Source organism: Atractosteus spatula, chromosome 5, assembly GCF_055471065.1.
Source record: "Atractosteus spatula isolate fAtrSpa1 chromosome 5, fAtrSpa1.hap1, whole genome shotgun sequence".
Taxonomy (NCBI): Eukaryota; Metazoa; Chordata; class Actinopteri; order Semionotiformes; family Lepisosteidae; genus Atractosteus; species Atractosteus spatula.
Window position 1 is genome coordinate 31,513,772 of NC_142710.1, and position 14,807 is coordinate 31,528,578.

The following is a 14,807-nucleotide window of genomic DNA, read 5'->3' on the forward strand; positions in this document are numbered from 1 at the left end:
TGAAGTCAATTATGCAATCCCATTTTTTTGGGATAAAGTGGCATTTAAGGACCCTCGTTGCATCACACATCCAAAACGAGGAATTAATGCTGATGAAATACCACCCACCCATAAAACAGCAAATCCCCACCCTTTAAAGCACCCGTCAGTCAAAGAGAAGAGGAGGGAAATGGTGATATGCAAGTCAAGCTGAAGCAAATTTACAAACAAACTAGCACAAAATTTCATAGAATGAAGAATATCCTTATTTCCCTTGCAGGAGAGTTAAACTAGCTCAACAATAGCTAAAACCCTGTTTTGTTCCCACTTAAGCACAGTTAAAATGCTGAGAACTGTACCAAGCTTGTTGCAGAGAGGAAGGTTTTCTGAGGTGAGATATTCTTAATTTTATGGAGCTTTAAAAGTGCACCAAATTCATAAGGTTAGGAAGATGAAATTGTTTTGTAGCTGGTGCACTGACGTTTCACTGAGCAGACATGATATAGGTAAATTCATTGTCATGATTAACATTTGTCACCAATAGGGTGCCTACTGTGAAACTTACGATGCAGCTACAATGCACTGCTCACCAGGATGACAGGGCAGGCGAGGGGGTGTTAATGACCCAAGAGAAAGGGTGTCACAGTCCAGGAGGAATGGGCTCCGCCTCTGCTTCACAGGAAAGGAAATAGGATGGAGAGTCACAGACGGGGCAGGGCTGGTTGGGCTGTACAGGGTGCATGTCATCGGGACAGTCCATTGGGTGAGTGCTCTCAAGGGGGGTCTCTTTTAGAGTCCTGGGCAAGCATGCACTGTCAGACAGACCGGAGAGACGCACCAGGGATCAGGCCAAGCAGTGTGCTGACTGAGGTTCGGGTCCGGTGCAGAGTCCCAGGGACAGGTCAAGACAAAGGGCAGGCAGGTGCAGAGTGCAGACTGGACACAGGGTAGGAGTGCAAGCAGGGATAGAGGTCATTGGGGTGGTCATGCAGAGGCGTGCCAGGCACCAGGCTGTGAGTTAAAGAGGGCGCAACATGGACTGGGCCAAGGAATACGCCCACTGGAGGCTGGCAGGCCCTAGTAAGGAGAGGTGGAAGCACCATGGTCTGGAGCTGTGATTTAACCAGGGAGCAGGGCAGAGCTGATCTGTCCGCATCAAAAACCAAAGAAGACAGGGTGTCATCACTGGGGTGATCAGCTGAAACATGCACTCCTTGGGGGGGGGGGGGGGGGGTCTCCTCCTGAGACCAGGCCAAGCACGCTCTGTCAGGGTGGACTACAGAAGGCACCCTGGACTGGGTCGAATGGGTAGTGTGTCACCTAAAGAGCGGAGAAGCACAGAGTCCCCAGCTGCACTGCCACACTAGCAGGCTGGATTGATCCTGGGAAGCACAGCCATAGACGCAAGTGTCCAGGCATATTGGGGAAGCAGGAACAGGATAAGGAGTGGAGTAATGCCGGATCTTGAAGGAAAAAACTGAACAGAGTTTAAATATCCTGGAGCACCTGCTGCTGTGTGACTTCTCACTAAAGCCAGGTGCTCTGCATATCCTGTTTCCTCAGCAATCGGTGCAGGGCAGAGGCGTGGCCCCTGGCCACTGCAGCTGCACACGGCAGAATCCTTCTCAGCAGGGCGGAGAGTGACACAGGTAGGGTGTGTGAACATTGTGGGTAGAAATGCAAGCTGTACATCTGTGACACATGCTTTGCACCAGGTTAGAGATGTTAATATGTAGGATTCCTCACCTAGAACCTGGGGAAACATGTGCCCGAACACTAGTCTCTGAGAGCACATGTGGTGCCTGCTCACCCCTTGAGTCACCACTGACTCAACGAGGCAGCAGTCAAACATAGAGGCCACCCACAGCATGGCTGACAGATTAGCATCTCACACGAAGGCTGTTATTACATGAGCAGCATAAGGATGTGCATTGCCCAGCTGGAATTTCATCATGTCAGGTCCGCAGGGAGGACAGCAACGTCCCAGGACTTGAACGAACGATGTGGCGCCATGCAGTCAGATAGCCATCAATCACAACAAGTGGAGCTCTGTTGTGATTCATGGTCCTCTCCATCAATGTAACTCCTAGTCTCCTGTGTCAAATATTATCATTGGAAAACTGTTTAGCAGCAACACCTTGCCAGGCTAGAAATTACTGGCTGTAAACACCTAAGATGGAGAGCAATGGACTTAGTCTATCCTCCAACATGCCAACAGCAAGAAGGCATTCTCCTTGGTATTGGCATGTCGGAGGCTGGCTAAGCAGTATATTGATCCTTTTTTTCTTCTTGATTTTCACCAGGTTTCACATTCAATAGGGTTAAATGACTTCATTACTTGTGCCCAATCAACTTGCTCTATGATGAGGCGATTTAAGCTTGCACAACAAAATCTCTCAAGTGTTTCACAATCAAAATTATGCCACAACATTATTCATAATTCAAAATTCATATACTTTATTTTTTCATTTCTGTTTTCAGTAATATAAAATGCTAAATATCTTTAGATACTCAGTATATGTATTTGGCCTGGTCATTCAGAGGGAGGTATATCGAGGAATGCATTCTCAGTGTACAGGTTCCAGACTCTTTCCTGCTGCACTGTGGGGTCTTTACCAGCATAAGTGTCAGAGTTAACTCAGCTGTGGTCTGAGAAAGTGAAAAAAAACAAGTCTACCCTATGCAATCTTAGATATTACATAACCCCAGTCCTTTAAGAAATAATACTTCTTTCTTCAACTCCCACAGCAGCAATATTGAAAATACTCCAGTCAAACTGCTGACATGATGCCAAACATGTCTGCACTGTTTGCCTGCCTGTCCACTGCACAAGTCCATTTTTCAAAGCCAGTTTTCTTTAGATGCACAGAATGCAAAGCTTGCAAAGCAAAAGAATGCAAAGCTTTCTTTTGACCTACAAATTCAAAACCAATTCGTCGCTGCCTGCCCAGATGTACAAACCCACAGCATGAGTGTAAGCTTTTCAAATAGGATTTTGCTTGAAAATTAAATTTCCTTTTATATACAGGAAGGAATTAAACTTTGATAACAGATTTTTAAAAATATCCATATTTTGCGGACACCAATAACTGGAGTATTTCTACATAGAAATAATTTACTTTTTGTGCCCCTGTACCAGTTGCCACATTAGTACCAATTTTGCACATTTCATGCTTTTTGTGTTCTGTGAATTAGAAAAAAAAAGCAAATAATAAAAAATTATTCAACTACCTCAGGCATTTATGCAAGTTTTCCGATAAAACCAGTTTGCCAATATCTTAACATCAAGTACATATCTAATAGTATGCAAAGAGATCAAAGCTTCCAAACAAGCAGGCTAAAACATACAAAAACTTGCTTTCTGCAAAATAAGTTCTAATTGTTTTCATAATAGCGTTGTTTCCCCAATTAAGTGTGAATTCTCACATAAAAAAAAGTTATGAATGCAGCAATAGGCACAATATTACCAGCTAATGGACAGGGTATGTATAATCAGCCTTGTAAGATACTGTACATGTAGTGTGGGCTCTCATTGATTTTGTATGTATAGTAACCAAGTTGTTTCATTTTCATACCCAATTATATAGGTAAGAAAATAAAACTGCAAGATACATTTAAATATTTTTTAAATTTTTGCGTGTTTACTATATTTTGCTTTGTGGCTAGACACAGCCTCTTGTAGAAGCATATAGCATTAAAAAAAACACATAAAACTTCTCCCATTTCAAGAGACCTGACAAAAGCTTCCTGTTTGAAAATGATAAAAACCATTTTCATCTGGATTTTGCTTTTACCTGAATTCAGTTTCAAAAAGCATGAGATTAAAGAAAAGAAAAAACATTCACATTCTGAAAAGGTCTCGTCTTTATATTGCAACTGTCGCTGTAAGGAATTCCCAATGAAGAGATACTGTACAGTTTGTGGATCCTGTGCAGACGCAGGAGTAGGTACTGTAGGTGTCGAGGCAGGCGAACAATGCGGTACGTCAGGCGAGTTCGTGGTCAAAAGGAGAAAGGTGGTTCGAAATCCAGGAAGTACAAATAGTGACAAACGAGAGGCGAAGTCCAAAGTCGAAAGGCAAAAGGAAAGTCCAGAATCCAGAAGAGTGCGAGGTACAGAATAAACGCCAGACAGAGCTCTCAAAGAGTAGACTCATTACCGAGCAGCAAGAAGCGGGTTTAAAGGGCTTAAATACTGCAGCCGGCCGCACGGTATGGCATCTGGTGCCGAGTTAGCACGTGCGGAGGCGCTTGTAATGGCACTGGTTAGCTCTCTTGGGGCCCGGTCTGGGCAGGTTGGCGGTCATGACAGTCACTAGCTATAAATTGAAACAACTAACTTACAAACATAGTTGTGATGCACTTCAGTTACATTTTACTTTTAAAACATGGTATCCTCTGGTGCAACAAATCACAGCTCTCAGAGATATTAGAGGTTTTCACCACTCCTGGAGGTCAAAAATCTGCTCTAATTTCAGGTATGTCACATATTCTAGTTATTTATGGATGTTTCCAGGCATCTTGACATACTGTACATGCAGTCAGTTTTTGCAATGACTAGAAGTGCTTTGCTACTTTTAAAAATATAAGAAAGAACATATAGAATTCAAGAGATGTTAAAATTACACACTACACAACAAGATTGTCCTTTAGAATATGTGTACAGGTTTGGTTACCACGATATAATAAAAGATGTCAATGCTCTAAATTCAATCCAGAGCAAAGGAATAAGCTTGCTAGATTTCTAAGTTTACAAGAATGTCCTACTCCTACTCGGATTTACTGAAGCAACTGAATCTGACCCGATTCAAGTATCCTAAATCCTCAAAAGCATTGACAAAGTTAACCCTCTGGACATCTTCTGTATCAACCGTGAAACAAGAACCAGATGAAAACTACAAAGAACTGCATTTTATACAAAAGGATGTGAGAGTCTAGAATAAGCTATCTAATCACGTTGTAGAAGTACGTATCCTGACTTGGGTTCTAGGAGCTACAAGGAACCAAAATAAAATGAGCTAGATGAACACATTTTCAAAGGAATCCACATTGAATATGACAATGCAAAAACAAGCACTATTATTAGATGGCTACTGCAGTTACTCCGACTAAGTTAGTTTCTTAAGGAACACCCAAGAAAACAATAAAAGCTACAAATGGACTTTTTTTTTGTTTGTTTGTTAGTTTGGTCATCCAGGCTAATTTCCCAGAAAACAAAACTGTTTCTATAGTTACTAGAAAATTCCAACTTCTTTGAACGATGATCTTTTAAAAAACAATTGCTATAATTAACAGAAATATTAAACTAAAATTTAAATTTAATTGGCTTTTTCTCTGTGTGTGGACCACTGAGCCTGTAGGACCCATCTGCAGACACAGGTCCTGTGAAAGAGAATTACAGTACCATCGTCACTTAGAAATCAGCAGAAGACACATTCCGCTTAAAATCTACATGTTTTCTGTCTGCAATTATCTTATGGATTAAGGTCTGTGTGACTGCTGTTCCTTGTGCTACTATTTTGAAGACCATAAGAAAGGTTTCAAATGAGCAGAAACCATTTGGCCTGTTACACCTTTTTGTAGTTAGTAGTTAACTGATCTGACAAACATCCAGCCGTTTCCTGAAAGGAGCCAGTGCATCGGCTTCTATATCGTGCCTGGCTAGCTTGTTGCATACTTCCATATCTCCTGAAGCCCTGTTAAACTGGCACTTGAAAACGCTTCTCAGATCCAAGTCAGTTGTTGATCATTTTAAAATCATGATTTCCTTACAATAGAAGATGAAGGATGAGACAATATCAAAATAAGTACTTTTTCAGATTAGTGAAGAAGTGCAAGGATTAAAAACAAAACAAAAAATTAGTTGAATGCTTATACAAGAAGTTTTATTGTTTCAGCAATCATTATTACAATGGCCTCATGAAGAAGTTTCAGACTGGAGTGTAATGATGAAGTGATGAATGATTCCAGTCCTAGAAATGTAGCACAGTTGGTATTTAACATTCCAGCATGATGTAGGGAATATTAGTCAGGACACATCACACCTCTTTTCTTTTAAAATATTTTTTCAATTCTACATCATCGATCTTTGTAGTCTTAAATGAGAAAGAAAACATTTCATTTTATTCAGCGTTAGTGCTTTATGAGTTCAAAATAAAGAACATTTTTCAAGGATATGAGATAATGAACTGGTGTCATAAAGGATTTTCACTTGCAAAAAATCTGTAGAGATCCTCCCAGAATCCAAGAAATTACAGTTGGTATCCATGGTACTTAGTTTGTACTTTGGCTGAACATTGTGGGAAAAAACCACCCATTTATGGATTTACATTATTATGTTTTGAATATTTGCATTTGTAGTATCAAAGATTATACTGTAGGCTACATTCTAAACTGCTGACTTAGTTCAGATTAAAATGAGCTGTTTTAGTGTCTCGGTTAAAAATTATAGAAACAAGATACTGTGTTTTCAAGGAAATAATGAATTAATGTTACTAACAATCTGTCGAGGTAGCAATTTTTTTTAAATAGAATTAACAAAACCTTAAAACAAGAGTTATTTCTTTGATGGAATTGCCGTCTTATTCCTATCAAGGTCTTTCTTAAACAGGAAGCCATCAGCTCTGTTCATTTCACACAGTATTAATGAAGAAATGTCTCCATACTATACTCTTGAAAGACACAAATTATATCATTTAGTTTGAAATATTGGGGTTGGAGAGATATTTTGACTTTTCATTCTGTTTAACTTTGGAGCATCCACTCTGTACCTCAATACCGCTAACACTAGAGAATACTGACCTGTAGCATCTCATCTCCATCTACTTGTCTGCTATTCACAAGCTCCTTGCCATCAGACACACGTTTGAATTTGCCAACATAGCATTTGGGGGATTCAAATGTGTAGGTTCCCTGTTAAAAAGCACATGAAGGGTTAGTCAAAGTGAACCCATTGGGAACCACTTTGCTGCAAAAGGTAACTGACCTTATGATTCTAAGAACATTGATTTATCTTAGTGTTCTGATGAAGTTATATCCAAGAATGCTTGTGTAGACAACATTTAAAGATACTAAGATAACAGGTATTATTGCCTATATAAATACTCTACTTTCTCCACAGTTAACCAAGGACGGTACCTTCATTACAGAGCCATCAGCAGGATCCCCCAGAAACTCTTCTCCCATTGTCCAGCTGATCTCTTTTGTCCGAAAACCACTCTTTTCTGTTATGGTGAATTTGTCTCCTTCTTGTTTCACAGTTAGTTGCTGTTTCAGGTTGTCCAAATCACCAAGTTTTGAGACATCGATTCCTTTTTAGGAAAAAAGAGATATCTGTTTTAATACGTTAGCCAGCTGTGATTTGTCTTCTTTAAAAGAGTTTGTTTTCTTTTTTCTTTAACTTTGTTTTCTTTAAATAAGGTTCAAAGACTTTATTTTTCCTTGTACTGTAACTCCTCCTCCCAGTTTGTTTTATTTGGGTAATTCTGAGATTTCAGAGAGAAAATCCCACTACAAGAAGAAGAGATTGAGCTTTTCAAAAATCAAAGTATATTACATTGACTTTTCAAAACCTTTGGTGACCTGTATGCACCTTTTTAATGAATTGGAGAAAGACTGAATAAATTATGACCAAACACTTCTATCATTTATTTTTCTCTTTAAAGACTAACTAAAAAAGTACAAACTGAGTTTTATCTAAGTGTAGAATAGTTCATATTATGTAGTTAACCAGGTAAATCAATTCCAAACAAGCAGCCTAAAACATACAAAAACTTGCTTTCTGCAAAATAAGTTTTAATTGTTTTCATAATAGCGTTGTTTCCCCAATTACGTGTGAATTCTCACATAAAAAAAAGTTATGAATGCAGCAATAGGCACAATATCACCAGCTAATGGACAGGGTATGTATAATCAGCCTTGTAAGATACTGTACATGTAGTGTGGGCTCTCATTGATTTTGTATGTACTGTATAGTAACCAAGTTGTTTCATTTTCATACCCAATTATATAGGTAAGAAAATATAACTGCAGGATACATTTTAATATTTTTTACATTTTTGCGTGTTTACTATATTTTGCTTTGTGGCTAGACACAGCCTCTCGTAGAAGCATGTAGCATTAAAAAAAACACATAAAACTTCTCCCATTTCAAGAGACCTGACAAAAGCTTCCTATTTGAAAATGATAAAAACCATTTTCATCTGGATTTTGCTTTTACCTGAATTCAGTTTCAAAAAGCATGAGATTAAAGAAAAGAAAAAACATTCACATTCTGAAAAGGTCTCGTCTTTATATTGCAACTGTCGCTGCAAGGAATTCCCAATGAAGAGATACTGTACAGTTTGTGGATCCTGTGCAGACGCAGGAGTAGGTACTGTAGGTGTCGAGGCAGGCGAACAATGCGGTACGTCAGGCGAGTTCGTGGTCAAAAGGAGAAAGGTGGTTCGAAATCCAGGAAGTACAAATAGTGACAAACGAGAGGCGAAGTCCAAAGTCGAAAGGCAAAAGGAAAGTCCAGAATCCAGAAGAGTGCGAGGTACAGAATAAACGCCAGACAGAGCTCTCAAAGAGCAGACTCAATACCGAGCAGCAAGAAGCGGGTTTAAATGGCTTAAATGGCTTAAATACTGCAGCCGGCCGCAAGGTAGGGCGTCTGGTGCCGAGTTAACACGTGCGGAGGCGCTTGTAATTATCGCCCCCATGCTGGCACTGGTTAGCTCTCTTGGGGCCCGGTCTGGGCAGGTTGGCGGTCATGACAGTCACTAGCTATAAATTGAAACAACTAACTTACAAACATAGTTGTGATGCACTTCAGTTACATTTTACTTTTAAAACATGGTATCCTCTGGTGCAACAAATCACAGCTCTCAGAGATATTAGAGGTTTTCACCACTCCTGGAGGTCAAAAATCTGCTCTAATTTCAGGTATGTCACATATTCTAGTTATTTATGGATGTTTCCAGGCATCTTGACATACTGTACATGCAGTCAGTTTTTGCAATGACTAGAAGTGCTTTGCTACTTTTAAAAATATAAGAAAGAACATATAGAATTCAAGAGATGTTAAAATTACACACTACACAACAAGATTGTCCTTTAGAATATGTGTACAGGTTTGGTTACCACGATATAATAAAAGATGTCAATGCTCTAAATTCAATCCAGAGCAAAGGAATAAGCTTGCTAGATTTCTAAGTTTACAAGAATGTCCTACTCCTACTCGGATTTACTGAAGCAACTGAATCTGACCCGATTCAAGTATCCTAAATCCTCAAAAGCATTGACAAAGTTAACCCTCTGGACATAGTTAACTAGTCTGGATATAGTTACTAGAAAATTCCAACTTCTTTGAACGATGATCTTTTAAAAAACAATTGCTATAATTAACAGAAATATTAAACTAAAATTTAAATTTAATTGGCTTTTTCTCTGTGTGTGGACCACTGAGCCTGTAGGACCCATCTGCAGACACTGGTCCTGTGAAAGAGAATTACAGTACTGTACCATCGTCACTTAGAAATCAGCAGAAGACACATTCCGCTTAAAATCTACATGTTTTTTGTCTGCAATTATCTTGTGGATTAAGGTCTGTGTGACTGCTGTTCCTTGTGCTACTATTTTGAAGACCATAAGAAAGGTTTCAAATGAGCAGAAAATATTTGGCCTGTTACACCTTTTTGTAGTTAGTAGTTAACTGATCTGACAAACATCCAGCCGTTTCCTGAAAGGAGCCAGTGCATCGGCTTCTATATCGTGCCTGGCTAGCTTGTTGCATACTTCCATATCTCCTGAAGCCCTGTTAAACTGGCACTTGAAAACGCTTCTCAGATCCAGGTCAGAAGAAATGATGTGGACGGATATAAAAGAGTGGACTGGATCCAGAATATAATTCTACGGCGTTTGTTAGTATGATTCCACCCATGTGTGTCCAAGCAATCAGTCTGAGGAAATCTTACAAAGAATTTATTTGCTGGAATAGCGAGTGTTTTAATGTTGGCAGGCACAGTTACTGAGCATGACTATGGCCAGATAACAGTTATGCAATTAGAGAACTGAAAGAAAATCTCATTTTTTAACTTTAAACATCACCTTCAAAAGTCCAACAGATGGCGGTGTTGTTCATTCATAATTTTTCCATGCTCCAAGTGACGATGATTTTCCAGAAGTGGGAACTACAAAGCTGTTATTTAAAGATGTGAAGATTTGGGGTTGCTGGTCACAAATGATGGGCCTTTCGCTTGTACTCTAGAAACGACACATGGATATTTGAGTTTTTAGAAGCAGGTGTCTTTGACTTCGTGTTAATTTACAGCAATGGTTTTATATAATCTTTCCCATAGAGGAAAAATAAACACCAACCTCCCACTGGAGTCCTGACTACACTAGTTCTGCAAGTCCTGTTTACAGTAAGCTAATTCATTCTCCGACTACCCAAACCAAGTATAAACAACTGTTACTATTTAACAGTATTTTTTTCTTTGTGCTGTGCTTTGTTTCGTTCTGATGTCCAGTAGTCCTCTAGCTCTCTGAGAGGTATAGTTTTAGCCAGCCCATTTACAACCCTCCCCAAAATTGTTTCACACCCCGGATCCACAGTATACCACAGTATGCCCATTCTATTACACTGCTCTATGTTCTGTACACAGGTGGTATAAACCATCAGATCAGAACCTAAAAAACAGTTTTTACAAACTGACATTACATTGTCAGTGTGTTGTTCACAAAACCAGTACAAATGAAATCTTCAAGAAAATGGTATTACTATGAGTCCTACATGGGTAGTACTACACTGCCTGACATAACAATTTTGGCAGAAAACATTCTCTGTTACCGCTACTCTGTTGCTCAAAGGCATATCCATATAACACACATGTTCCTTTTCTCCAGATATAACTTTGCAGTTCTACAGTATTTTGAAAATAATAATACCAACAATTATAATTTTAAATAGTGGGATATGACATTTTTGCACAGGTATTTTGCAAAGAGAGATGCGCAGAACATCTTTAATCTGAGTCACAATACAAATGTTCTAACAACAGAGCCTTTGAAGATAAAATGAGAAGCTGAATTGAAAAGGCTTCTCCAGTTATCTCAGGGAATTTTAAACCTCTATTTATTGTCACGGAAACATGACAAAGGATGAGATTAAGCATGAACAACACAGCCACTGAAAGACAGGACATTTCTCCTGTAATAGGGAAAATATGAGTCACCTCGGCAAGTGTCATCGGCCTGCCTGGCAGGTGGGGAACAAATGAAAAAAACAGATTTCTGTATGTGACCAACAAGAGCCAGAACCCTCCACAACAGTGCACTGACTATAATTCACTAACATTCACAATTGTGCACATGCTATTGATGGACTTGACATGGATATACTGTATGTCATTTCACTCCTTTTGGATATCTGAAGCAATATCACAGTGTTTTCACTTTTTTATTTAATTCCTACTGACTTTTGAAATGAAAAATATCTTCCGTCTTCAGTTTATTTCAGTACTTCACGAAACAGTTATAGCAGGAATTACGTCAGTGTGAAGTTTTCAGTCCGTCGCTACTAAAGTAGTGCACTCATAATCTCATCAGAAATGAAATGACTTTAAGATAGTTTTTTTAATACCTATTATGCTAACATATCCATTTAGAAATCATTTGTAAGTAATTTAAATCTGAGCAATTTATTTCTATCATTTAATAATGTTGCCATGAAGACTTGTAAAATATATAGAAAACAAGTGCAATGATCACATCTTGGATAATCTTAAAATGCAAAATAACAGTGAAACCTGCTGTGGAAAGGTTATCAACTCTTCCTCTGACATTTTCAATCATTACAAGCTTCTAGTATTAACACTGCCAGCCACAAGGGCTACTAGCAATGCATTCAAATGCAACATGACTCATATAGATACATAAAGGCAGGAATAATTACATGCTTTTGTGTTTGAATGGCTATTAGTGTTTGTTATACAAACGTTCTGCATTCATTTTGTACTTCTCTAACTGAATTAATTAGTTGAATACAGTCCTAAACAGACGTTTGCAAATTCAGATTTATAAAATTGGAACTTTTTCTTTGTATTATCTTTCCCAGAATGGAACTATACTACTGTGATTGCTAATGATTATGTTAACAAAATTATGTTATTTTACAATGGTGTGAATATTTCACTGTTTGTAGCCTTTAAGGGCTATTTGACAATGTCTAACTGTATCTAACCACACACATTTTTTAATCCATTCCTATGATATCTTTAAAGAACACTATTGTGTTCTGTTCTGCCTTCTTGCCTTGAACCAGTTAAATAAAAGCGCTTCTAAAAAAGAATGTTTGAGTCTAGATTTGAGTCTAGTCTAGAGAAGATGACTCTCTGATATCCTTAGGGATAGAGATTCAGAGCTTTAGGACATAGCAGAAGGCCCTGTCACCCATAGTGTAGACGGCTTGGGGGACAGACAGGAGACCTGAATTAGAAGAGCAAAGGTTGAGAAGTGGGGAGTAGGACGATAGCAACAGGTAGGTTCTGAGGTGCCAAGCCATGCAGTCTTACAGGTGAGCACCAGGATTTTGAAATTGACAAGAAACCTACAGGAAGCCAGTGCAAGGACTCCAGGATAGGAGTAATGTAATCCCTTGCACTAGACCTGGTCAGGATTCTGGACATACTGTAGTTTGTTCAATGTGGATTTAGTAGTAGGGCTTTACGGTAAGCAATACAAGAAAAAATTAAAAGTGTTGACCAGCTTTTCAGCAACAGTTAGCAACAACATAAGACATAGTTTGGCAATATTTCTAAGGTGGAAGAATGATATTTTGACAATGTGTTGCAAATGTGGTCAAACGTCAATCCTGGATTAAATATCACCCCCAAGTTCTTCAATTTAGACTGAAGCTCAAGTACTGTACATCATCTAGAGATAGTGTTACTGCATTGGCTTTAGATAGTTGATGGGGCATGCCAAGAAGCATAACTTCAGTCTTGACTAAGTAATTCAAACTTCATCAGTGTTAGCAAGATACTGAACAGTCTTGTGTTCACTAGTATAGAATTTCTTAAATGAAATTATTATAATGCCTGTGATTGACTGGTGTACCCCACCTTGCAGCGGCTGCTTTACCCAGACAGACTCTGGCTCCCTTGTGACCCCGTATTAAATAAAGTGGTTAGAAAATGAATGGAATCGTTATAAAGCATTACTTGGTGCTGGGAATTAATCTGAATGAAGCTAATACTAAGAAATAACAGCAATTTCAAGATTACTTTCATGTTTTCAATCATGGAATATCAAAAGGAAGCTATGAACTTATTTTTAAATCTTGTGTGCCTCAGTATTCATCACATCAAGAGATCAGCTGAACTCCTCTGTCCCATCTCCTTTGAAACGTTTTCCCCAAAACACTGACAGTTTTTATAGATATCTTTAAAGTCCTCCAATACTTTTCTTATGCAAGGCAGTTTTTAAAAAGACCTTCACTTTCAATGACATTTTCAAAAGATGAATCACTTCTTTTTGGTTGGATGAACAGAGCTATCAATGTACAAAAATAAGAACAGTGTTTCCTAGAAAGCCCTCTAAGGAAAAAACAGTACAGTTTATACTGCATTGGCTTTCTTTTTATGATCTAATGAAAAACAAATCGGCTTTACAGAACTGCATATAAAAATTATATACTTTTAAACATAAAATCTTAGGATTGTGTGTTAGACAATACAGAGTTAAAAGCTTTATGGGAAAAATAAAGTAAGAAAAGGAACAGAGATTATTCTGTATGAAATATCACAGAATGGTGAAGGGGTAAAAAGACAAAAGCTAGTTAAAGCTGTTGAAGCTGTTCAAACAGAACAAAAGGAATGATTCAGATAGACCCAGTTTTCTCAAAAGGCAAAAAAATATAAGAACATAAGAATGGTTACAACTGAGAAGAGGACATTTGGCCAATCTATATTGTTTGGTAAATCAGTAGCTAATTGATCGATGGATCTCACCCAGCCCCTTTTCTTGAAAGAAGTCAGGTTATCAGCTCTATTACAATGTCTACATAGCTTGTCCCATACTCCCACAAGCCTTTGGGTAAAGAAGTGCTTCCTGTTCTTGGTTTTTTCTACATACAGTAGATAAAGTATGCACTTCTACATAAACTCTACTTGGGTCCTCTGGTTCATTTTTCACTGTTTAACTTTATAACAGCGGTGAAGTCAAATAAAAAACAGATGTATATGAAAGATTACTTTAACGAGTCTTAGTTGAATAAAAAAAATGCAACAGTCTGACATCCACTTGGATGTTCCAGAGATACAAAAAGCAATAACATTCAGGCTTTGCACATCTCCACAATCACATAAAAGGCACTTTTTAATATGGGCTCTGCATCATTCTGATGTCACATTATCAGATATGAAATCACATTCATCTGCCAGTCTCTTCGACTTCAGGAAATTAAAGGGTCTGTGTGACTATGAGTAATCTGCACCTGTTTGCATCATTAGGTCTAATTTCAGTGGGTTTTCTTCCTCTTCAGCAGATCAAAGTGCTTTTTTAATTATTAAGGCTTTTAAAAATGGCAACATATTTTCTTTTAAGAACTATCTGCATTTGCATATCACAATACCTTGCATCCCAAAATGTTGAAAGAGCAAATATGGGGCCTTTACACAGAAATATGGAAATGTCATTTATAATCCTACACTCCTGTGACTAAAAGCAGAAGATAACATTTCTAGTGCTGCTTAAAGGATATGCGTCTGTAAGGTTCTTATCTGTTTAGCCAGCACTAGGGCATGAAACATAGGAGGTTAGCAGTGTGCACGACATTTAAATATCAAA

General features: G+C 38.4%; 1 protein-coding gene across 1 annotated transcript; it reads right to left on the minus strand.

The window, feature by feature from the left end:
- Positions 1 to 5,950: 5,950 nt before the first annotated feature.
- Positions 5,951 to 8,732, minus strand: LOC148834950 (uncharacterized). Its single transcript, XM_088915785.1, has 5 exons — positions 8,648 to 8,732; positions 8,197 to 8,538; positions 7,116 to 7,288; positions 6,780 to 6,890; positions 5,951 to 6,073 (listed from the first exon to the last, which is right to left on the minus strand). Exons 1-5 carry the CDS (start codon positions 8,730 to 8,732, stop codon positions 6,017 to 6,019), a joined length of 768 nt encoding a protein of 255 aa, XP_088771911.1. The 3' UTR covers positions 5,951 to 6,016.
- Between the last annotated feature and the right edge of the window lie 6,075 nt (positions 8,733 to 14,807).